Here is a 26,010-nt window from a genome sequence, read left to right as displayed (position 1 = left end):
AGCCCCGAGGCCCTGGCGGCGGGGCCATGGCGGGCGCGGGGCCGCGGCGGCTTCCCCTGCCCCTGCCGCTTCTCCTTCTCCTTCTCGTCGTCTCCCCCATCCCGCCCGCCGGCGCAGCCCTGCGGCTGCTGCTGGGCGCCGCGCCGCCCTTCACCTGCTCCCAGCCGGTAAGCGCGGCGGGGTCGGGAGAGCCGGGAACTCGGGGGCGCCGGCAGGCGGGCGGCGGGGCCGGGCAGGGCACGGGGCCGGCGGCGTCCTCGCGGCCTCCGCAGCGGGCCGGGCCCGGCCCGGCCGGGAGGCGGGGGTTTCCCGCTTCCTGCCGTCTCTCGCGCCGCCAACGGCGCTAACCGCCGGTGTGCCGGGGGGTCCCACGCGCGGCCGTCCCCGCGCGGCTCGGGGCGGGAGAGGGGCGAGGAGCCGGCGGGGCGGGGGCGGCCGGGAAGCTGCGCTGCGGGAGCGGCTTCCCCGCCGGGGCTGCGGCCGTCAGCGCCTGTCGGGCGGGGGGCGCGGTGCCCCCGGCCGGGGCCTGGGCCCGTTCCGCTCCCTGACAAGCGGGGAGCGGCAAGTGGCGCTGGGGCAAACGGCCCCGGAGCCACCGCAGTCCCGGCCGTGGCCCCGCGTCCGCAGGCGGCCCCGGCGGGCAGAGCCGCGGGAGGGCAGCGCTCCCTGGCGGGGCGAAGCTGGCGGCGAGCGCCGGTCCGAAGAGGAGCCTGGAAGCGGGGGGAACTGCCCGGGCCGGCAGCGAGGTGGCGGCGGACGGGCCCCCCCCCGCCGAGCTCTCGCCGCCGGCAGCGGGTGCCCTCGGCCCGTCCGAGGTCGGTGGCGGTTATGGTCCTGCTGCTGACCTCATCCTTGCGTCACTCTGTGTTGCTCAGTTAAGACCCGGTACTTGCTTTAGTACGGGGGGGGGGGGGGGGCGGTTGGTTGGTTGTGGTTGATGTGGGCTATATGTATCAAAGCAACTGTACGTAGCGCACAACTGCATTAATTTAATGTTAAACTAGAATTATAAATACTGCAGAATTAGCCTGGCTGCCAGGAAATGCCTGTCACTAACATGAGGGGCTGCAGCTGGGGCTGAGATTTGCGAAAACTGCCTGAAGTTACTGAGCAGGATGTAAGTCTTTGCTAATAGTTGAGGTTGCCTAATGTCCTAAATGTTTTAACCTGTTCCTTGCAGCTGAGGGTTTTTTAGGAGGAAGCAGGGAATCTCTGCTGAAGGAGTAGGTAAACAAACATTATATGTACTTGAAATTTTGAAAAGGCAGATTTTGGTTGCCTTTTCTCAGTGTGAAACCAGCCAGAGAGGATATAGATTGAGAGATGCAGATGTGGTGTCTATAGAAAAAGTGAACTAACCAACCTGAGGTAACTTCAGCAGCCTGAAGTATGAACTCCTAGTTGGTCTTTCTCTCTCTGGGGATTTTTGGGGTTTGTTCTGGTTTGGTTTTGTTTTGGTTTGTTTGGTTTTGTTTTTTGTTTAAGATACATGTAAAGGGGGTGTAGGAGGACGAAGAGATCTAGTTTTGCTTTTTATTTCTGTTAACAATAGCACTACATGCACAAACAGCATAATGGGCAGCTGTCTTCTAAGCTAGAAAGTTTTAGATGTCATGATGCACTCTCAGCAGTCTAGAGAAGGCAGCTAGTCAGATGTAGCTATAGACATAAATAAACTAAAATGTGTCCTTTGGGATGAAAGCTTGCATAATCTTTTCCTGTACACGTTTCGTATCCTTTGTCTGTTCTGCCTGCTTTCCTAATGTTTGACCATATCCTTACTCCTGTTTTACCTGACCTCTGCTCTGCTGCCTTCACTCATATTTACCCCAAGAAAATAGTTCACTTCTGCACTTTTACTTTAGGCTGGACATTGTGGAATTACAAAATGCAAAATCTTAGCAAAGGGGAAAGAGGGCATTACAATATTGCTTAGGCATCTAACATAACCATGGATATCCCAAACACTGTTAGTCACACAGACCTTGAGAGCGATACATTATGGAGTTTCTGTGAGTCCTTGGATGCTTGGGCTTTGACTGACTTTGTCTTCCTGGCTGTACCTCTCTTTTTAGGGAACGTGAACCACAGTAACTTGGTGAGGGGTTCACCAGTACATCACCGACTTTCACTGCAGAAACGCATTGCCCCACACTCTGGGTGTGCTCATAGATCAGTGAACGTGTAAGCCTGCTACTTTGGCCTTTTCTTTCAGTAAGCTGCTTTCTAAAATGCAGAGAGACTTAAGAAAAGTTAGTTGGCTTAAGGCAATGAGCAGCCTCTTTAGAAGCAATTGTGAAGCTGCTGACACATATAGGAAAAAGTACCATCAACTGAAGTTATGATAGTTGAAAGCAATTTCCCCTTCCCTTTCTGTCGGTTGCACTGTTTTCAGAGGATGATTCAGTAACCCTTCCAGTGAGTGACTGCGGTGTGGTTCAGAAGGGAAGCCGTTGCTGAGCGGGGTCGGTAAGACCCACTTCCTTTTTCTAACCCACTACACTCGAGCTGCTGCTGCTGCTGAGCTTCAGAGTAGGTCAGGGTGAGCAACAGCAGTTTTTTCAGTAAAACTTTCATGTGGCAGAGGCTGTTTTGGAGATGGAGTGGTGGAGGGAAGGTGCCATATCAGTATCGGTAGACACCTGTAAATTGCGAAAGTAAAACTAAATGCTCGTTAACAGCTCATCTTATTAAAATGCCAACAAATGCACTTAATGGGCCTTATTCACCACCACTCCATCAAACCTGCTTAGATGTAAGGCTGAATAGTAGACCTGCAAATCCAGTTCCTTCTAGTAACTATTATTTGAATATGTCCTCTGCAGGGAGGTAGGGTTCAGGGTTTTTTTTCTATGCACTGGGGAAAAACATCCCACAGCTTAAATACCCATCTGGGTTGTTCACCATCAAGTGTTTAATCACTGTGTTCAGTCATTGGGCCGTAACTGTTTCACAGTACAGCATGCCTCGTGTCCTGGAGGAATGCAGTGTTTGTAACCCTGCCATCTTTAAGGGGCTGGATAGGTGTGTGTAGTTTGGTCTTTGAAATCCATCTTGCCAGCTTGATGGGTATTCACTAAAAGTCTCTGGAGAACAATCGATGCAACATCTTTGTGAAGATGAGCAATGGTGGTGCATGTGAAGAAGACTTTTCCTGGTCCTCCTTTACAAATGTGTTCATTTTGCTGTTGATATTGACCGACCTCTCTCATTCCCCTCTGTGTCGTCTTTTTGCTGTGTAGAATGTTACTATAAACCATGGTGACGCTTAGCACTGCTAAAATATTTCTGGGCTTCTTGGCACAAAAAGGATTAGTGATGAAAACCACCGAACTTCAGCATAAAAAGGGTTAGTGATCAAAACTACCAAAATATGATAAAGAAAACTTTAAAACTGATTTTTGTGAAGAAGCTTCAACTTTTGAGTTTGGATTTGATTTTGCTGAGAACTTATATGAGGGCAAGAGAAAAACTTAGAAACTATAGAGAAAAATGCTTAAAAAATAAAAACAATTTTGTAGAAGATAGTTGTTTCCTACCAGCCTTAAACAAACCATCTTTTGGCAGTTATTCCTGTAATGTGTTCATGTCCTATTGATCTCTGCTTCTTTTAACTAAGGACTCGGGAAAGGGGAACTGCAGTAAACTTCAAATTGGCCAAGCCCCAGAAGATATGTGGAATGGCTCATTACGTGAAAGGGAGATTTTGGGAAGCCAGAGTCCTTCCCATTCAGCAGCCGCTCTTTAAAGGAAAACTGGATGCTTGCCCAGCTCACAGCAGTTTTTTGCTAGTTACCACAGCATCCTGCTGGGAAATCTTGGCCTCCTATTAATTTAATTGAATTGTTATGCCATGGTGCTGTTAATCAGTTTCCCACTTTTTTCAGATTCGTACGATTCTCCACAGCATATGGTCTGTTCTTTTTTGATGTCAAAAGCAAGAAAAATCTTGGAAAAAAGGGTGAAAGAAATAGTTGCTTAGCTTTCTTTGAAAACATAGCAAGTAAACATGAAGAGGTGACTGTGCCCGTCATTTTCTGCTGATAATAGTTTCAGGCATCACCTCACAATCGTGTTCTTCTCATATTTATGCCTCCCATGTCTGTAGCTTTGCGTGTTGGGCCTGCAAGGCAATGGGAAGCTGATGAGAAGAGAGCATCTCAGTTTAAGCCTCTTTTATAATAACAGGCAGAGCGTGTTGCCTGGCTGTGGGGCTCCATTTTCAGTTTTTCTGTAGAGCTCTTCGTTTTTGTTTCTTCTCCTCCCATTTCTCCGCTTGTCTGTTGTGTGCGGACTTACACACATCTCAATTCCATCAACGCTTCTAACGTGCTTCTAGCTTTATGTGGGTGAGCAGAAACAATCAGCGCTGTGATTTTATTTCTATTGTATCATCTAAATTTGTGCTTGCTCAAGTAGGGAAACTAGGTTAAGAACTTCTGCTGACCACAGCTTGTTAATGCACTCTGAGCGAGCCAATGCATCAGATAAGGTTTTGGGATGGTTGGACCTTTACAAGGGAGAACCAGCAGGTATTCCCCCCGGTGCTGAGAAGGTAGCCAGTGCAAATCTGGAAGCAGTTGACTTATTTTACTGCAAAACCAAATGGCTTCCTGACTTTTGGACATCATTCTCTGGAGTTAGACTTTCTTGGTACAAAAGTGTGCCCTCAGCTGCAGCCCAGACCAATTCATCTGGGCAGTATCCAAAAAGGAGATGAGGGTTCTCCTGGTGACTGCTTTCTAGGTATCCTTTGGGGTTGTTCTGTCTCTGCCTGCATTGTGGCTTTATCGTCGTCTTCTGTTATCTTTACTTTCTTATGCCAATAGCAAGGACTTCCTGGCTGGATGAATTGTTCTTGTGGGCGTTTTGGGCTGTTAGGTCATCCCTGTAGTGCTTTGGAGACTGCAAAGGGAGTGGACCAACAATTGAGCTGGTGCAGGCTGCCGTGTGGTGGGAGAATCCTTTTGCCCCCTCTTGTGGTAAACCTGCTAAATTCTTGACTAACTGGTGGCGGCTTAAAACACTCCAACATAGTCAGCTGCACATTAAAAAAATGTTACTGGCACAGCAGATAAACAGGCTAGTGTGGGGCAGGAAAAAAACATATGTAGGTAGCCCCTTGAAAATCCTGAGTAGGGCTGGGGAACAGTGACACACCAGAAAAACGATTGTTGTTTGTCCCTGTAGAAACCCAGTGTTGCAAGGTAAGAGATATATTGTCAAGTTTCAGTTCTGAATCCTCATCAACTGACTGATGATTCCTGATTAAGCTCTTGGCTTTTTAATGACTGTCAGAAAGGGCACAGCCTCATTCATGCTGGGAACATCATTGCGAACACTTTACCTGGGACAATAGACCTGGAGGAAGAGAGAATCCATTTATCTGCTGTGCTGGTTCAATATTCACATTGATCATAAAAGAAAAGAGGGGAAATGCAGCACTTCCTCATTTAACCATGTCTTATATGCTGATAAACAGAAACACCAGCACTCAAATGAAAGCAGATGTTGCTGCTCTTCAGGCAAATAATGCCTTATAATTTATATAAGGGTTTTATCATTATGCAATTTACAATAATTACTGATAACTGCAACAGCACAAGGACAAAATGACTGAATATTAAGTGATAGGTTTTAATAGAAGTCATTAAACTACGAACAAAAAACATGGTTAGTAGCCAACTATTTTTGTTGCCTGTTGTGAGTTCATCCCAGCTGGCAGCTCAGCCCCACACAGCCGCTCACTCTCACCCCTCAGTGGGATGGGGAGAGAATTGGAAGGGCAAAAGCAAGAAAACTTGTGGATTGAGATAAAGACAGTTTAATAGGTAAAGCAAAAGCTGTGCGCACAAGCAAAGCAAAATAAGGAATTGATTTCCATCAGCAGGCAGATGTTTAGCCATCCCCAGGAAAGCAGGGCTTCATCGCATGTAATGGTTACTTGGGAAGACAAACGCCATCTCTCCGAATGCCCCCCCCTTCCTTTTTCCCTCAGCTTTAATTGCCGAGCACAAGGTCATATGGTCTGGGGTATCCCTTTGGTCAGTTGGGGTCAGCTGTCCTGGCTGCGTCCTCCCAAATTCTTGTGCACCCTCAGCCTACCTGCTTGCGGGGAGCAGTGTAAGGAACATAAAAGGCCTTGATGCTGTGTAAGCACTGTTCAGTAATAACTAAAACAACCCTGCGTTATCAACACTGTTTTGGTCACAAATCCGAAGCACAGCACCACACCAGCTGCTGTGAAGAAAACTAACTCCATCCTAGCCAAAACCACTGCACCTGTTTATGCAAGGAGCATTATCAGGCTAAATAATTTACCTAAGAAAGTCTGATTAAGCATTTGAAGTGTTAGGAGTAATTTTTTTTTTTTTTCATAGCTTAATCTGCTTTTCCATACTGGTAGTTACAATTTATATTTTTCTCTTTTTCAGTGATTGTAGTTTAGCTAGTTTTGGTTTGGTTTAATGAGCATTTGCTTGCTTGCTCTCTAGGTTTTTTCCCATTATCAAAGGATTTAGGTTGCAGATGCTATGTGGGAGTGTTTCGAGCTGGGGGGGGGGGGGAAGGAAACCTGATTTGGGAGGTGCAAAGTTGCAATAACATTTCTATAACTATGCTTGTAACCACCTTAAGTCCAACAGGATCTAAATACTCAATGGAGGATTTGTCAGTACATTTGCCTGCAATAATTAGGTGCAGTATAAGAGTTAAAGTACAGTTCAGACTAAATTGTATTTATATTCAAATTGATCGAGTTGATTCCCCTAGTTGTGGCTGGTTTGACCTTTTGAGCACAACGAAAGTAATGAAAAGTACCTCTTACATGTTGTTACACGTTGACATTAAGTTCATAGATTTATTTTGCTCTTGGTTATGTTAGAGCTCCTCTGCACCACACAGGCACTGCTACAGAGCTTTTGGGGCCATTTGTCCCAAGACTCCCATCTAGCCAGACCCTGTTTGGGTGTTTCCAGAGTTGTTAATGCCACAACCTAGCAGTGAGGCTGGGGATCCAATGGTGAGTTGAAAACTCTGAAAGAAGATCCAGAACGAAGATAAGGGAGAAGGCAGGTGGCTTCTGCAGGTGAGCTGCTAACATCTGGGGATCGGGGGAGAAAGGAAGAGAACAGAGTGAGAGAACGGCAAGGAAAGGTTAAGTCTGTCACTGTTTATCTCCCTTCCCTCCTCATTTATAAAAGAAACTTTGATTAACAGTGCAAAGTAATCGGAATATTTGTTCTGACTCTGGGGTGTTGCCTTAGTCCTAACTTAGTGCAGCAAAGATGATTTCAGTTTGAAAAAGACAATGTCACTAGCTGTCTGGTAGGAAAACAATTCTTCACCAAAGTTTAGTTCTCAGGCAAATTGTTATATAGATTTGTATATATTTAGAAGGTCAGAGTGGCCAATTAGGCAGATTCCTTCCTTTGAACTGATTGAAATATTTCCTAAACTATAATAAAGTTGGTCAGTATTACACAACCTGGGTGTTGCACTGAATCTTTGTCAATGTACCGTAACTTGGGTACATTTGTAGTACTGCTTATTGGAGCGTGGATGTATTACTCGTGAAGGGTGCCTGAAGACTGGATTTATACCTGTGTATTGTTTTGACTTGTGTAACAAAAGTCTGGAAGAGATTTTCAGTTGGTTGGTTGGTTTTGGTTTTTTTTTTTTAATGTAAGCATGAGGAGCTTAATGCCAAATCTGCCTGCTTTCACTCAAGGTTTGTAGGAAAACAAATATTAGCTGAAATGTGAGTGTTAATGTCGGAAGTATTTTTTTTCATAGTAGAACTCTACTCATGTTTGAAACGTGTTGCTCAGCACAGCTGGTATGATATCCGATTTAATCAATTGCTTATACTTTGTATTTCCTTCAAATAATAAAAAGCTTATTAGTTGATGTGATGTTTTGTTTTCACTAGGACTTCTTCAAAGGCAGGATGTAGTTCTGGCTTGTTACAAGCAGACGAAAGCCAGCACAGCTGGGAAAGAGCAGTGCCCGCCAGACCTGGTGGTCTGTTCCCAGCCTCTCCTGTACAAGCAGGAGCAGAGGTGCGGCACGGCAGAAGATCTGGTTCACAACTGACCTCCCTTCCTCCCCTTGAGTCGGTTTCAGGCTGTAGCCGGGTGCCTGTGTGGTCACACGCATGCTTGTGCCAGCACAGGGCAGGCTGCAGTGCTGGGGTGTCAGTGAAGGGAGGTTTAGGGCTGCATCTCTGGCAGCGATGGTGTCTAATGCCAGCTTAGCGTCTGTGAAACTTCCCTGTTCCGTGCCGCTCTGGAGGCCCTGTTCACTACTGAAAAGGCATAGCTGGCTTTTATAAGCATCTGTCCCTGAAAATGTAAATACAACCTTGGATAGCCTTGGCTATGCCGCATTAATAAGCTAAGCCCCAAATACACTCGGAGTTGACCTTAACAAGTTGCAGAGAGATTAAAAACCCTGCTGCCTTGCCTCCTCCACTGGAATGAATTATATTGTGGCAACACTGTGACAATAATATCCACTTTTATATGTCAAGGCATAGGAAACAAGTGGGAGGAAACCTAGCCCTCAGCTTGATTTACTATGTCAGTGAAAACTTCAGACTTCCTTATCGCTAGGATTTTGCATCACATTAATCAAGCAAGCTTACGTGCTTTTTCCCGGTGACCATGGGGTTTTCCAGTGTAAATGAAATGTACCTGAGGGAAACCAGGCAGAGCCCATTTACCTTCTGGTTGCTTCTTTATGTTCAGAACATCTTTATCCTTAATATGAAACAGTCTAATTCTGATTAATTTTTTTTCTTCATGGTTTGCCTCTCAAATATATTTCTAGAAAGTAAAATCACCATATCCTACTTACAAGCCTGGCGCTTACTAAATGTTGTCTTTTCCCTTCCCTTTTTCTTAGGAGGCATCAGGAAAAAGACCGGCCATAACTGATGCAGCCTTTCTGTTCAGGAAATACAGGACCTTTCATCACTGTGTGCTACTAGTCATTTATTGAATTTACGTTTTTAGAGTGTTATTACATAGTGGTTTTGAACCTAAACATAAGATGAAGGGGATGCCCTGCAATAGGCAGTACGTAACCCAGTACTTCAGTGGCAAGCCTAGCTGCAGAGAGCTCATGCTTGCAGTCAGATGGGCTTAGACCTCGCAAACGTTACCAGCAAGATCAGTGCTGGGTAGCAGCAACTTAAAGCAATGGTGTTTAAAAACCATACCCATCTACTTCAAGCAGTCTTTCATGTCACACTGGTTTCTATTTTCACAGTTCTGGATTTTGGAAGGTTTTTACTATCATCATCTTGCATTTTTGCCTCTCCAATTTCTTTCCATTATTGCAATACTACTGTCACATATGCAATTCGGGTGTGCACAGGTTTCATGCCCTGCGTCCTTTGGTTTTCTGATTAACAACTTTGTGCAATGTTTCTTGATGGTTAATTCTTCCAGTTTGTATGCGTCACTATTCACTGAATTGTTTTCTTCTTGCCCTTCTCCTGCCACCAAGCAGAAGCAAATTACTGTCAATCCAGTTTCTATTCTGAGACTAATATTCTTGTTTCTTTCCCCCCCACAGGATTTAAACTGCCTCGTAAGAAATAGTAAGTAATTTTTTTTCTTCACTGCGGTTTTCTCATCGAATCATGCTTTTTTTTTTTTTTTCCTAACTGGGTTCATACAGCAAGTTCTTCCCACTAGAATCTGAGCGATGTAAAGTGAAGCACTGCTATCATGCCTTGCTTTGGGAGTTTTTGCTTTGATCCATAATCATCTCCAGCGAAAAGAGGAATCGGAAGTTGTCTTTTTCGGGATAGAGTTTGGCGGTGGGGGTGGGTGGAACACAACTTGTTTAATTTCTATTTAAAGCTGGGATGGTCAGTTTTTAAAGAAATGGGAATTTTCGGACAAGTTTGTCAATAAATGTTCATTGCAAGCTATTATATCTATGATAGTACTTGATGAAAAATTAATGTATGAACTAGAATTTAAAAAAGGGCATAAAGGGGTGCAGCTGAGAGCAATTAATGTAAATTATTGGGCATAAAGTCCAAGGAATTAACTCGATGATCTTAAAGGTCTTTTCTAACCTAAATGATTCTATGATTTGGAAAAGGAAGCTAGAGTTGCTGTAAGTCCCACTGAACAAATGTGTTGGACATATCAGGTGTAAGGGGTCAAGCCTTAGCAATGGCACACATCTGAAACACTTTAGTATAATAATGGGTAGTGCTCTTAAAAAAAGGAGAATGTTCTGCATTTGTCTGTTTGGTACACGGAGCCGTCTGGACAGCACTGCAGAGCTCCTCGGCTTTTCTTTGCAGTCGTCGTTTTAAGCAGGCTCATTTCTGCCTCGGTGTCCAACCCTGTATCGTACTGGCACACGTATTTTTGCAGCCATGCTTGACGTGCCAGATCAGGGAGATGACTAGGCTGAAAATAACCAGATTTTAAACTTTTTTGGCAGGAGAGGGATTGGGTGGGATCAGATTGGATCATATTTCCCACTGGCAGACAGCCATTGGAATACAGCTTGAAAACACGGCTAAGCCAAACTGCAGCTCCACCATTAAAATGCTGCCTTATTTGAATATTTGGTTTAAATTCTGCCTTAGGGTTCTTGTTATGTTTTTCTGCTCTAGGGGGAAGATTTTTTTTTTTAGTGCTTAGAATACTCTTTTCTGAAAGGTACTTTAATCTTATCAGGTTTTCTATAGATATTTATTGGTAGCATGAGCATTTGAGGATTGTCTAATTACTTCCTAAGCCTAAAACGATGCTGGGATGAACCAAGAAGGGATAGTGCCCCTGATGGAGTAGCTTCATCACCTTCCCCATCAAGGAAAGGGGGAAATCTTTGTTTGGGTCATTTTTACAAACCAGATCATCACACAGCCACGTGATTGTTTGAACTCATGCAAGGGAATAAGCGGAAAACGTAGCCAAGAGAGCAACCTTTCATTAGCAACATGAATTTCTATCAGCTGAAACTGGTAGCAAAACGTTTTGCTTTTGAGGATTTCAACCTACAAATTTATTCTCTTCGTTGTTCTTTTTTCAGTATTACAGTGGTTGAGTGTGGATGCAACAAATAGCTAAAGAAAATCATACCAATCTCTCTGAAGCCTGTATAACCGTTTTACCTTTTTTCTTCTTTTTTTGATATATTCAGTGATCACACTAGCCTGTTCATATGATTCACAGATTGCATGACACAGCCCATGTTCTGTAGTTTTTCTGCTAGTTTTTCAGCAGTGCTGTTATAAATAAATACCATTATAAATTCTCATTAGGTAAATATGGCCTGTGCTACATGTGCTCAGATGTATATTACAGTGTGTCAAGAAGTGTTTTGTCTGAATGGGTCCAGTATACAAAGTGACTCAGATTTGTTTTTATTGACGGTTCTGCCTTCCCCTCCCCTCAAGTTGTCATACGCTCTGTCATCAGTTATTTTATATTTACTTCTAGATTGTTGATCTTTTTTTAAATATGCATATCATTGGGCCTACACTCACCCCCACAGAGCTATTTAAAACATTCAAACAGTAATGATTTCCCACTTGCAACTCCTCCTTGATTTGTCAGCCTAGTTCTTCCTGTGTTTGTGCTTCACTGATATTCAGCAGAGCTATTTTTAATATGCACTGATAAGTCAAATGTCTTACAAAAGTCTAAGTAGATCATGTCTGTCTAATGCCTGTCATACCTGATTTCATTTTCTGATGAGATTACGGGACCAGTTTTCCCTAACACTGTATTGACTAGCATAAATTATTTTTCTGTCCAGAGAGTTCATTAGTTTAGGAAAGGCATAACAAGCAGTTGTTGGAAGTTAAATTCAGATGTATATTCAAATGAGAAGTAAGGCAGTTTTTAAACAGAAAGTAATTAACTGTTGGAACAATTTCACTGGGTATCTGATAGTCGTCTTATCATTGGAAGGCTGGAAATTAGTACTAGTCTTCTAACATAGGTCTGTTTCAGCAGCAAGGTGTGGACTTGCTGCAGGAGATATGAGTAAACTTACTTGACCTGTTTAACCTGACTACATTGATTGTGATAATTACTAATGGATTTTAAGGAAAAGAGGAAGTGTAATTTACTAGAATGAGAGAGTTCAGAATATTACAGGCAGTTTATAAAGTCCTTGCATGCTGAAAACTGCCTTTTTGAACTGTGAAGCAGTCTGTCACCCAGTTTTGCCTTCTGAATCACCCTAACCCAAAGGGCAGAACATAATTGCAATTAAGGAGAGTTTCCTCGGCCTCCCTCTAAACGGTGGCTTGCATTTGCTGGACAGGTACCTGCATGGAGGTGAGCTGGCTGCAGGTTCCCAAGTGGACTCCTTCTGCTCCAAGCAGTCTTCATGTCTCCTCTGATGTTTTCCGTCAGATGGATGGAAGCCTGCTCCCTGTGCTTCGGATAGAATGGAAAGTAGCCACTGATGGTAAGCGGCGGTTGTTTAATGTGAATGTGGAGCAAAGGAATTAGGTGTCATCTAGTAAGGATAGGGAGGAGAACTATGACTTGAAGTCTTTTACTGATCTAATCATGATAGCAGAGGTTTGAAATCTGGGGGTTTGGCTGCTTCATTTTGTTTTGGGGGATGATTTTGCTTTCTCTTGGTGACCGAATTGGGGTTTTGTGTGTCCTGGGTATTCAAGAACTTAAAATGTTTCCACTAGCATGGGATAATGATATTTAAAATTGGAAAAGCAGATAAAAATGGAATCAAGTGACTCACACCTTTACCATGGCAGCGAGGGGAGAAAGGAGGGTCGCACTTTTCAAGGCATAGTAATGACTACAGCAGTCTCACACAGGGGAATTACATCTGTGAACTGAACAAATGAGAATTAATTTGAAAGAGCCCAAACAACTTATACACTGTTAACCCAGTGCAAGTTCCTCCCATTTTGAGTAATCTAGTCCTTGTAACTTAGGTTTCATATATGCAGATGTGTCTTGATAAAGGAATAATTGTCTCATTGTTAGAGCCTAAATGAGTGCTAGTAAGTCATGTTTTCTGCCTCTCCAAATTATATTTGATTATTTTTTGTTTGTTTGTATACAGTGTTTCCCTTGCATGCTCTTGTCTATGGTTTTGCACTGATTCAAGACAGAATTAAATATGTTCATTTCTTCCTTCTGCAGGGCCTGTGTCTGAGGGCTGTATAGAGTTGTTATCTCAGTGTAGCTACAGTAGTGTAGAAGCAGGTGTGACTCGGGTAACCCAGTCATTTTGTGTGGCTATGGTTATAAACTTTCTCATTGGGATTGTCAATACCAAAATAAAAGTGTATTTGCTCCGGTGCCCAAAGTGCACGAAGCAGCCTTGAGAAGCAGAGCTAAACACAACACTGAACCTGTGGAACTGCCAGGGTGTCTGGAAGAATGAAGTTGCCTTCTATTCTGCCCCTTCATTTGCACAGATGGAGCTCTGGCCGTGCAGGACAACCTTTAAGCTGAAAGTGCTGTTAGTCAACCCTGCACACTCACTTTTTCATAGCCAGTTGTCTTTGTGTTGGGGTCCCCAGCACTTCAAAGGAGTAACGCTGTGACAAGGCTAGGCACAGTGGTAATCTCTGTGGAGGCTGCAACCTCTACCCGTGCAGATGATGGGAAAAGGCATCTCTCTGTCCCTGTGCCTGCAGCTAGCATCCGGTGTCTCCGAGGGGCAGAGCTGGCTGTGATGCAAGTGAACAGCAATCAACAGATCTGTGCCCAGTTTGACTTTCAGAACAGCTTGCCGCTTCAGGTCCGTCCGGATGGAGGCCGGGTGAGTGCAAAGGGCTCTAAACTACTCTTTCTAGTCCATGGGTTTGTTTCTGCTTTCACTGTCATACAGCAAGGTTATCGATTAAAAAGTACAGACTGGTTAGAAGAGTTGATGAAACAAGGTATTGGGCTTGAGACCTGCTGTCATTTCCAGTTTGTTTTACACTTGTGTGTAACTGTGTACAAGCTGCTTGTTTGTCTTGGCTTCTCTTTCACTCTTCCCATCCTTCAGGTTTTAAGAATTGTTGTTCGCCGTGCCTAGCACGTGTTATCATACTGGATGTTGCTTAAAGCAAATAATTGTAGGAGTTTTTGCATTCTGCTTGACAGCTGTGACATAGCCTTCTTTTTAACTCAACCCTTCCTTTTACTTCCACTTCTTTCTTGTACTGTCTTGCTGTGGAGGAAAGCACCAACCTTTGGGGGTGGTTCTTCAGCTTACACTCGGTCTAGGAAACTTGTCAGAAAAATGCTGAGCATCCACAACTCCCTTTACGAACAACAGGAATCTGGAGTTTGTTTGTTATCACACAGAATTGGGCCATAGTTGGCTTACCATATGAAGCCAGTGCCTCTCCCAGAATTTGCACAGCATTGCTGATATGTGGAGAACAGTATAGATTTAAGAAAATATTTATGGAATGGCCAGGTACAGAACTATATATGTATAAGGGCAGTTCTAAATGCTTAGCACTTGCACAACACTGCAAGATTCATACTAGACTAGAATTTCAGTCTCAAAACTGCATATTTTAGCTTCATTTCCTTTCAGTTCGGAATGTAATTAAGTGGAAACTCCACACAGTTGTTTGGCATGAGACTGTTTGTATCAGTTCAGAGATCCCAAGAAATAACTGTACTTTTCTCATTCCAAACAGAAGAATTTGAGATAGACCAAGGGACTGGTATATTTAATACACCTGAGTTCCACTTTTTTTTTTATAGTCAAGTTTCAGAAAAAGGGTTATATGGGGTGAGGGAACACAGTGGAACAGGACCAAGTCAGCTGTTAATTTCAGTGCCTTATAGGACATCATTTTCATTTTAAGTCCTTGTGAATGTGTTTTGTTTTCAGTGGAATTTCACTTTTGACCGTTTTGAAGTGGAACCTGGCCAGACTTACCAGGTGACTGTCTACCACCTGCCCAAAGTGAGCGTAGATGGAGACTACAATTACAAGTCCATGTCTCTCAGAATACCTGGTAAGAGATGCTCTAGTTTGCCTAGGCCTTGAGCTTAGCACTTTGATGGTTTGTGGACCTGTGGGTGGGTGGGTGGTTGGTTTGTTTGTTTTCCAGACCAGACCCATAAAATGTGAGCAAGTTTGGCAGTAGGGTGACAGTATTATAAAAACCTGTTGTCCTTTCTGAATATTGCTGTTTAGAAAGTCCATGGTCCTAGCGTTATCTACAGTACCCCTGTGGTATATATCCAAACTGCATGTGCTACAAGTCACCATCCCTATTTCTGGCATCCTGTGTGCAGAAGTTTGTCAAATCTCTGCTTGGAATAAAGTGCATGTGGAGGGACTATTCTGTGAAGGCCGGACCCTTTGATTCTGGTTGCCTGTAGTTCCTACATGGAAGATACTGCTACAGAAATTTTATGTGCTCACTAGGAGGCTGGACAAAACCTTGGACTTGGGCCTTTTGATTTCTGAGAAATGGCATTTGTAGCTTGTCAAGAATTCTGCTACAGCTATGGTTAAAAAGAAATTCGTAATTAAATCTGAAAACTAGTATAGGTGCTCCTCTGAGAGGCTGTCTGAAGATACGTCTCCTGGATTTTGTTGCTGAAATGTTCATCAGTGGAGCAGGCACAAAGATAGTTCATCTACATGAATGGGGCTGTAGAGTAATCTTTCACGCTCTTTGCAGGCTATTGCTGCAGCTTTTACTCAATTTTAAATCTATCAAAGTTGCCCCTCTGCTTGTGGAAGCTGGAAGTACAGGCCAGAATTTCCAAATTGGAAGGAGTAAAATTTGGCTTCTAATATTAAATTTAGACAGGTGAAGTTTGATTTCAAAGGCACAGTTAGGCATAATTTACCAAGAAACTTGATAGAGCTGAGTGCCTGACCTTTTCTTGTGTATATGAAAATTTTCCTATAACTAAAAAGAACTTTTTTTTTATTGTTTTCCCTGAAGATGCTGAGCATCTGCAGTGCCCTCTGGCTGCACTGAGTAGTTTATAAATATTTGGCACTCAATAAACTGGTTCATAATTTTCTTCTTAACTTGCTTATAGTTGTCAACATGAATTTAGTTATAAAATGGCAAAGTATGTGGTGTGTCAGTCAACGTAAGCTGTAAAAGGAGAGGGGGCACTTGGTTTTCAACCCTCTTATCCTTTCTTATACCTGGTCATGCTGAGAGCTTCCTGGCTTTTATCTTCCACTGCTCTTCAGAAACCTAGTGCGTTGTGTCAAGCTCAGCAGTTGCAGGGAGCTTTGCTGATTAGAGCTTACCTGTGGATTACAGAGGGGCTATATATTTTCCAACTTTGAAAGCTGGAAATTTAAGATATGTGATGTTTTCTTTCAGCTGTTTAAGCAGGGAGTTGTTCCTTTCCCTTTGTGTCCAAACCCTGGAGGAGAGACATAGTTTAGGCTGAGACTTGTAAATCCCACATTGCTAAATGTTAAATATGTAACTCTGGATTTGACTCTGAAGAAAGTCCCAAAGAGCAGAGCCAATCTGCTAAATGAAGCAAAGAGAATTATAAATGTGTAACAGTGTTTTGTGATCAAGAAAGATTCCAGCCTCCTAGTTTTCCTGGGGCAGAATGCTTTTGGAGGAATCTGCCACTGTGGCATTCCCAAGGTCCAGAGATCAATATGAAGTTTTAATTCCACTCTGACCCTCTCTGCACAAGTCTTACATTAGCGAGACTTGTCAAATATTACTATTATAACAGTATTGTATGTTTTCAGTCTTTTCTTATTAATTATCTCTGTTCTGGAAAAAAAACACCATAAAATCAGTGGAAGGGCTAGTTTATACGTTGGAAACCAGTACTATTCTGCAGCAGAATGTTGCTTCTGCTTTGGAACAAAGGTCTCTCCCAAAGCTCTCTCCTCATCAAGGAGGGCTTAGTTAGGTGTCTGGCTTCTGATAAGAAAATGGGTGTTTTTCCTAAATGGAAGTACAATGTTTCTGACTAGTCACTGATGGTCTTTCTTGCAGACTGCAAGGACTCTCTAATGAAAAGAACCATCCCATGTATAAAGACAGGTAAAATTTTTTCTGTTTGAGTCACGTAGACATGAGTGCCTGTGAATACTTCTGACAGTTGAGAAACTTGGGAATATCTGTACTACTTCCAGGCAGCTTGTGGGAGCCCAGGATCCAAGGTAAAAGTCTAGATGATACAACTCTGCTTGTGAGCTTTAACCCATGGATGGAGTCAGCCCGATACCAAATTCATGTGGACAGTTTCCTGAATGAGAAGAAGTGTAAAACGATCACACATGATTTCACTGAGGTAACTACCTTCCTAAATTATATCCTCTATGGTAATTTAGACAAACATTTCTTTAATGGTTACTAAGCAAGGAGTTGGAGCCCTAATGTAGGAGATGCAACAAATGCACTTGTACAGCAATTTTCAAGGGATTATTTTCACAAATTTTTAATTACCTTTGGAAAGGGGAACTTTACTTCAGGAATTTGGTGGATAGAAGAGCAAGAAGTGGTTTTATAATGCACGGAGCAGTCTGTAAAGATCTGCAAAGAAAACGGAAATTTGGTGCTTGACTGTCTGGGCTTTATTGCCTTTGTCAAGCCAATGCCTGGGGGATAAGACTAAATCAGCCAAAATTGAGGTGCAAAGTATGAATAAATCAAGATCAAGAATGAGTGGTTTTGTAACAGATGTTTCAATCAAACTGAGAATCAACTCCTGTAGGTCTTACAGCCTGTGTTTTTGAGAAGCTCAGAGTAGATCCAGAGTGTCTTTTGACATAAGAAATGTTCCCCCTCAGGCATCTGAGGGAGGAGAAATGCTGAGTATTTGGTACCGGTCCCCACCCTTCCTTGGGGGAGAGCAGATATATTGGCATTCAGTTTGCCTAATCTTTCCATTCCTTCCACATATAAAACCCTTTGTATCGTGTGCATGAATATGTATTAAGTTATTGCTGACACAGCTGGTACAGCTCTGTGTGCATATTGCCCTGGCAGAGGGGTATATACCTCATTTTGGACTATGTATCTGTTAGTCTTTGTCAAGAATATATTTAGATTGTCATGATATTGATTGTATACAGCAGGTAACAAGGACAACTTATTTGTCTGTTCTGGTGTCAGAAGCAGCAGTGTTGACAGCTTTTTTAATTAAACGAGGAAGCTTGTTAATGTTTACACATTAAATAACTGAAGACATTTATATTGCTAAGAAACTAAGTTTAAGTTAACACATTTGAAGTTTTACAATGTAAATGCTTAATTGTTTCCTGTTACCTGTGCAACCTTCGCCTGCTGTCTTTGTTCTATTACCATGTCTGTCACACAGGACACGTGCAGTGATGGTGGCCAGACCATTTATCCGTTTTGTTCTGTAGGCTTCTTGTTCCAAAAAAAAAAAGAAATTTCTGCTTCTTTGGACCACTCCATAGTGTCACGTCAACTCCTTTTCTTTTTTCCTGCTTTCATTCCATTTTCTTTCTTCCTTCCCTTATAACTTGCATCTGATTCTGCAGGGTGGACTGCAACAGCAAGTGAATGTCACAATCAAAATGGAGAAGAACATAAGAGCTTGCTGCACCTACAGAATACAGGTAGGATCTCACTGTTGTCCCTGTGTCCTTCCTTCACCAACACCACAATGAGCAGTTTAGGAATGTTATGCTTTTTACACAGTGTTTTGTTCCGAGATTGCCTTATGCCTAATTACTTGTAACAGGGAAATGATGATGATGGCTGAAAGAACGTTTTTTTTATATAGGTGTTCTCTGTAGACAGTGTTTTTTCCTTAGTATAGGGTTGCCAAGTCAGAGACTATGGAGTGGGAATGGCAAGTATGCAACCCCAGGAGCTCATTGCCTTCTTAATGTATAGTGTAAGAATTCTTGATTAATCTTGTTTTCTGAAGGGAAATGGGAATTCTGTGTCCCTGTGCTAAGATACAGGGAATGTAGAGGCAGGGGGAAAGTAAAGTGGGGAACAGAACTGCTTTTAAGAATAGCTTCTGTTTTCTGAATTTCTTTCAACTGCAGATTCAGCCGTTCTTTGCAAACTGTGGCACAGACTGTCCGAGACACTCTGCTTTCATCCCATGTTCACCAGCTCAAAGTGAGAACTGCTTTTCTGTAAACTAGATTGCCATTGTCTTACAGATGAGAGCTGAATTTTTAATGTAACTCTTGTCTTTTGCAGGTACAGACCCATCAGGTAAGAAGTTCTTCCAATACCCTGAAACTTTTCTTGCTGCTCTTTTCCTGTCATATAGAGTAACAAATGATCCTCCCTGGGAATGACCCAATGGGCAGGAAATGTCCCCTTGTAACACTGAATTCAGAGTGAATTGTGTTAAGAGTTACTTCACCATGATTATACAAGGCAAGTATTTGTATGCAGTGTGAACCTTAAAGAGCAAGTTTTTTAGAGACACTTCACTCGCATAAAATTCTTTGAGAAACAGTTTTGACAAGAGGAGTCTTAATATAAAATACTTTCTGTCACTTTGCTCAGTGTTAAAAAATTTGCATAATATAAAGCAGCTTTTGGAGAGAATAGCTTGCATATATTCATTTTTATGAATGTCAAGATAAATCATGTGCATAATGATTTGACATCTTTTTTTGGCTGCAACAACACCTGTAAGGAGTTAGTTTGACCAAGATTTAAGAAGAAAAAAAGCACCTGTAGATTGAAAAAGCACATCACCCAAAACTGTGATTTTTTTCTTTTTTTAAGATGGATTACATGAACGGGCAGGACATGGGTGGTATGCGTGTCAAAGCTGGATAAACATTGCTGTTCAGGGGAAGGTTATTGATCTGTGTTTTCGATGTGCTTGTTGTAGAAGTCACTTTCTAGCTCAAACAGAATCCAATACATAGCATTAGCAGCAAGGCCTGTTGGAACCTTAGACCGCAAGCTGTGAACTCACACCTAGATACACTGACTGTATGCTGAACTCTTGCTTAGCTACATGAAGGAAGGCTCTGAAACCAGTGCAAACTGGGAAGATAAGGTAGCCGAAACCATCAGCAGAAGCTGCAGCTATTCAAGATAGGAAACGTCCTGCCTGGAGGCAAAGGAAGGATTCAATAAGGAACAAGAAGACCCCAGGCCCAAATATTACTATTGGACCAAACCGCTGTGTGAGGGGAGGGGAACTCTAGACTGTAAGGGTATAATTGCCCAGGGATCTCTCTGTTTGGGGTTCCCCCCGGAGGCATCCAGCTCAAGCTACTCTTCACTACCATACCACTCAAAAAATTTGCCTGATATAGGTCGTGTCAGAGACTCTGCTTCAGGGAAACCTAGGGTTGAGCCTGAGGGGAGAGAAAGCGCCCGAGGGTGAGTGTGTGTGTGAGTGAGGAGTTGAAAAGGGGCGCCCATCAGCTCACTGGAGCTGCCCGCTGCGAAGGGACGTGGGTCCTAGCAGTTAAAGTCTCGGGTGGTGTGTGTGCGACTCCCTGAATGGTGTGTGAATGCTCAGGCAGCTGCTGCTCCTTTAACGTGCTGCACCTAGGGTTCTTTGTGGGGCAAGTTTATGGTGTAGAGCATCATCGTGAAAGCAGGAATTAATTTTGAGAAGTGACTGCGGTATGTTGTAAGGGGGAAGTGCTGAACTACCCGTGGTTTTGGGCAGAGCCAGGGTCCTTCTCCCTTGGCCCCTGCTGCTCAAGAAACTTCTGTTCTTTGGTGGAACTACTTGTGTAAAGCAATGTCTGAGCACTATTTTTGTACTGCAGGTGATATGATCATATGGCTCTACTGGTGTATCACTGGGATCTGTGTGTTACTGGTGGGATCAGTCATAGCAGGTGTGATTTGTATCACCAAAAAACGAGCAGGTAAGACTCATACCAGCTAGGAAGAAAAGAGTCAATATAATAATACTATATTTTTTCCTACTTCTGTACCTATTCCTGTTGCTGTTTTCTTCCTTGCTGTTCTGATGTCTTGCCACTGAGATAATGCCTATGTAAACACCTTCTTCTGTTTTACATCACAGGACTTGTAACATCCTAATACCATCCACCTAGTTAAGTAAAGCCTTCCATGGGTTATGCTGTCTGCTACTCTATTTTCATAGCAGTTCAGAGGTCACGAGGGGAAAAAAGGAACTTCATAGTTCAACCCTTTGTTTCCTGCAAATTGCTACAGATATCTCTTCCATTTATTTTTCTCCTGCATTGCATAAGAGTTTTTTGCAGGACAGAAGCTTCCTATTTGTCCAGACTGTAGTCTTTCCCCTGTCCCCCAAAGTGTCTACAAAATTCATTTTCATACTATTTTGAGCTTAAATAATGTTTTTCAATTACGAAGGAAGAAGAAAAACAGGATGCAGAGGTTGACATTGAGCAGGTTGGAAAATTGGGTACTTAAGGACTAATTCCTAGTCTTTTGTGCTGCAACCATGAGGCAGTTATCACAGTGAAATTGCAACTCACTGGGTCTTTTTTTTACCTGAGAGGAGTAATTTGAAATCTTTTGGAAAATTTCTTAACATCAAACTTATAGATAAGATGTAGCTAGGGACATTTTAGTTGCATCTCCAGAGAAGCCTCTTAAGAAAAAGCTATCTTTAAAAAGCCGCTTCTCCTTAAGGAGAGGTAGCAGAACAATTGAGGGTTCTGTACTTCTTGAGGCTGGCCAGATCTGGGGAAGATGGAGAAAATTGGTTTTGAGTGCATTCCTTCTCCTCTCAAAGGAAAAATGTAGCAAAGTACATAGCAAAATTGGCTGTAGAAGAGTATTCATTTAGTATATGTTTTTACTAGGCTTCTCCTTCATGGTTTTATCCCTGCACAGGTAAAGATTTTTTTTTTTAACCTAATCTTTGGAAGGTGTTCTCATTTTAAGAGTTTAATCTTATCTTGTGTTTTCAGAACTGACAGTGACTTTCTCTCTCTTCCAGGACATTGGCGAGGGAAATGCAACCACAATGATCTGCAGACTGGTAAGATGTCCTGCCTGTGTTTTATCAAGCACATTTAACGCATTCTGAAAGTCTCACGCAGTTGTCCAGAAGGGGCTCTTGTAGGCTCTGCTACTCTATAGGTGCTTCTCAAAACCAAAATGTAGCCTTCCTGTTCAGCTAAAAGAAACTTTGTAATATGCAATAGCCTCGGACAGAGAACATGGAAGTTGAAATGCTGTATTTGGCAGATGGGAGATAATTGCTTTGTGAAGTGGTGAGGCTTTTGACCCAGCTGAGGCTGTACTGGCAAAAGAACCTTTGCTAATCATCTAAGCCATAGCAATAGGAGATTGTTTTGGGGTGGATGCACTCAGCTCTCCAGCAGAGAATATAGCTACATTTGCAAGCCTCTTGAAGCTGGTGTATTACTTGTGTGGTGAAATTCCATGAACCATCCAGGCATTATTATAAATCACAGCTCCACTGTCTGGACTTTCATATTAAATTTCTACAATGAAGCCAAAATAGCTTCAAAACTGGTAGTTGTTAGAACCTTTTGTTAATGTTCTCCTATGTTGATTGCTGCCGGCTTGTACTATTGTACTATTACACTTTTGGGAATGTGGCTGGGATGAATATTTTTCTGTCTTTCAGCAGCACCATATATCGACGTTCCTCTGCCACCCTTGAAGCCCCGAAAGGTTTGGATTGTGTACTCTGCTGATCACCTGCTGTACGTGGATGTGGTGCTGAAGTTTGCCGAGTTTCTGATGACGGTCTGTGGCACTGCTGTAGCCTTAGATCTGCTAGAAGATCATCAGATCTCAGAGTTAGGGCCATTACCCTGGCTTACTCGACAGAAGAAGGAAATGGAAGACCTATCTTCAAAGATCATCATCTTATGTTCACGGGGCACCCAGGCCAAATGGCAGGCCATGCTTGGGAGTGAGCCTGTATGTCTCAAGCAAGATCAGCAAAAGCCAATGGGAGACCTGTTCACCCCAGCCTTGAATTTGATCCTGCCAGATTTCAAGAAGCCAGCCTGTTTTGGAATGTATATAGTCTGCTATTTTGAGGGGATAAGTAGTGAGAAAGACATACCTGATCTGTTCAACGTCACATCCAGGTACCAACTGATGGACAAGTTTGAGGATATTTATTTTCGGATTCAGGATTTGGAGAAGTTTGAACCTGGTCGCATCCATCGAATCCAGGAAATCACAGCTGAAAATTACATCGATACCCCTAGTGGAAGGAAGTTGAAAGAGGCAGTACAAAAGTTCAAGAACTGGCAGGCGGAGCACCCAGACTGGTTTGAGAGTGAAACCATCTGCTTGGATAATGATGAAGAGTTGCAGTCTCTAAACAGAGAGAGCCAGGTGGATCCATTGCTAAGTGAACCGGGTGGAATTGTGAAACACCAGCTGCACCTACGGGAGCCTGACCCTAGCTGCTGTTATGTCATCAACCTCCACATGCATGAAGGTGAAAGCAGAGGCTCTAAACTGCAGCCTCAGCTTAATCTGTCTGGGGATCCGACTTCTCAGACTATGGTCCTTCCTATGGATGAGACTGCTCTGGTTCAGGTAGTGGAGCCAGTCCCTTCCATGGAAGATAGAAATATACTTGGTCATCATGTGCTGAGCAATGAGGACTGTATGGAAGGAGTTCCTCTTTTAGAGACAAGCTTTCCAAGGAGGAATAGCATCATCATCCACGATGACTCTGAAGCTTCAGCAATAGATGACCAGAGTCCTGCAAACCTCTCAGGTGAACTGAGACACCATCTGAATGGACTCATGTACTCTCTTTATCAGCAGAGTGTCATTCCTTCAGAGCCATCTCTCTGCCAAGAGGAGGCTAACCAGCAACACCAGTTGGTTTTTGATGACCAATGCAAAGACCAAAGACAGTCAGTGCAGTCAGACCAGGGCTACATCTCTAGGTGTTCTCCTCTGCCTCCTGATGACCTTGTGGAGGAGGAGGAGGAAGAAGAGGAGGAGGATCAGGAAAAACAGGTGGTCTTCCATGAGCTCTCTCCAGAGGTCTTGAACAGTCTAAAGAGCCTCCAGCAGCAGCTGTTTTTCCAGGACATTCAACGGAGCTCTGACTGGGGGTATCCAGCTGAGGTGATGGACATTGGCCAATCTTTGGAGGACTGTTAGGCGCTATCTGGGACCTGCTCCATTTGAAATACAGGGATGGAAGGTGGTACCGTGCACAGTGCTGAAACTGCATTTCCAACACCATCCTTGTCCTTGTATTGTGAATGACTTACTGGTGGGACCTTCCTGTCTGCTGCTAGGAGACAGGATTGCCCAGCAGACTGGTAACGTTGCTTCCAGTCTCTGCGGAGAGAAGCAAGAAATATTAGCCACCCCTGTGAAAGAACAGGCAGTAGTTCTGTTCCTTGGGGAAATGCATTACATTGAGTCCTGACGGATGGATGGCAGAAAAATTATTGTAGCTCATCCACTTGTGCCTTCAAAATGCCCTCCAGCTGTACTGGTTCTATTGCACTGGATAAAAGTCACGGCCAGGGTTTGGAAAACAGATTTAGATAATATGGCAAAATTTGCGTTGCTGTTTTAATACACATTTTAAATATTTTGCTGTAAATACTGTGTTAAAGATGTGTGCCTTAAACTTCAGCTAGGTTAGGGCTCTCTCTGCCTGGTTGATATGTGTATCTGGAGATTTTTTTTCTTTTGCCACTCATTCATTCATTTGCAACTGCATTTCCATGGCCATTCAGAAATGGAGTAACTCAGCAGTCAGTGGGATAAACTTTTAATTAGGAATCTCCATAACCCTCCCTGCTGGAAGGGATGTGCTTGAAAATCAGCCATAGGAGGAAGGGGGAAAAGGGGCTAATAGATCAAAAAATGGGATTCAGGCTTATTATACAATTATAAGAAGAATCTGGGACTGAATACAGAATTACTGAATCAGGGGAGTCTGGTGTATTCTATAACGCATGGCTGTTTGCTTTTGGACATCTTAGCGCCAGAAAGACTTGAACTGAAGATGTGGGTAGTGACACGCAATTATGGAAATGAAAGACTGTTTTGGAGGGGGGAAAAAGTGTAGCTTCAGCAGATGCTGTTTTAGAGTGGAGATTATAACTGAGTTGGGGAGGCTGAGCTAAAAGGAGTGTAAGATTTACTTATGGGGGTATAAAATCAAGCAGAGGTAATTCAGGCGAACCATTGTGAAATACTTAATAGACTAAGGGGTTCATCTTCTGGGAACAGTGATGGTAACTGTATCAATTCCAGTGTTTTTAAAAGATTGGGATGATGCACTAGGAAAAAAATTGTTCCCTGCGAGCGATTGCACGTTGGCCCACGTAGCACTGACTGGGTAGCGGAATAGTCGAGGCTGGCGTTTACCCTATTTATCACGGCTTCTGCAGTCCGGCCTGCTGGATAACGGCTTGTGAGATGTAAATACATCCAGGCCTCTCTCCTTTGTGTTCAGATAAGCTTGTCATCTTCCTGTCCTTCTAAGTTTACTTGTCAAAAAAATCCTTAAGAGAATTTTACTTCAACTTTTTAAAAATCTGGTATCTCAGAAGATAATCTGCTCTCTTGACTTGCAACCAATATTGTATTATGTATATTTTATAATTTTATTTGTTTATAACTTGTGGTTTGCTTCTTAAATTAAAAAACAAGAATACTTTTGGATATATTTACTGGTGTCCTCAATTCTGCCTAACTCTTTATGTTAGTATTATAGAAATCTGAGGGAAAACCTGAACCAGAACTGAACTGGCTGGCAAATACTAAAACATTCCTGCGAAGCACTGCGCTGCTGGATGCAGCTGAGGGCCCTCACGCATGGGAAGCGCATGCTCTTTCAAAACGGCTGTTAACAAAGTTAAATGTTTGTAATTTCTGTGCAGGGCTCGCCAGTAAGGCAGGACTGTTAAGAAAACTTGCTTTCTCCGCAGCCAGATGCCTAGGAAGACTAACAAAGGGGCAGTCCCTGCCCAGATCCACGCTTAAGACTGGGTGCCACCTTCGCTTCCCATCTGTGCAGGACCCAGCCCAGCGGGAGCTGAGCGAGAGGCAGCTGTGATCCCAATGCTTCTCCAGTGAGAACTCGTTTCTCAGATTATGTGAATAATTGT

At 43.1% G+C, this 26,010-nt stretch overlaps 1 protein-coding gene across 2 annotated transcripts; it reads left to right on the top strand.

Annotated features, from left to right (window-relative positions):
- IL17RA (interleukin 17 receptor A) lies at positions 1-25,455 on the top strand. Of its 2 annotated transcripts, none has more exons than XM_082310088.1 (13): positions 1-167; positions 9,580-9,604; positions 12,304-12,450; positions 13,658-13,782; positions 14,857-14,983; positions 16,967-17,014; positions 17,107-17,264; positions 18,481-18,558; positions 18,997-19,072; positions 19,157-19,171; positions 20,704-20,805; positions 21,873-21,914; positions 22,533-25,455. In XM_082310088.1, the coding sequence occupies exons 1-13, from the start codon at positions 27-29 to the stop codon at positions 24,038-24,040; spliced, it is 2,592 nt and encodes an 863-aa protein (XP_082166214.1). In that variant the 5' UTR covers positions 1-26; the 3' UTR covers positions 24,041-25,455. The 2 variants fall into 2 exon arrangements, with proteins under 2 accessions (XP_082166214.1, XP_082166213.1); XM_082310087.1 differs by having other exon boundaries at positions 22,530-25,455.
- The last annotated feature ends 555 nt before the right edge of the window (positions 25,456-26,010 follow it).

Source organism: Platalea leucorodia, assembly GCF_965183815.1.
Source record: "Platalea leucorodia genome assembly, chromosome: 4".
NCBI lineage: Eukaryota > Metazoa > Chordata > Aves > Pelecaniformes > Threskiornithidae > Platalea > Platalea leucorodia.
This window is presented reverse-complemented; position numbering and strand designations above follow the sequence as displayed.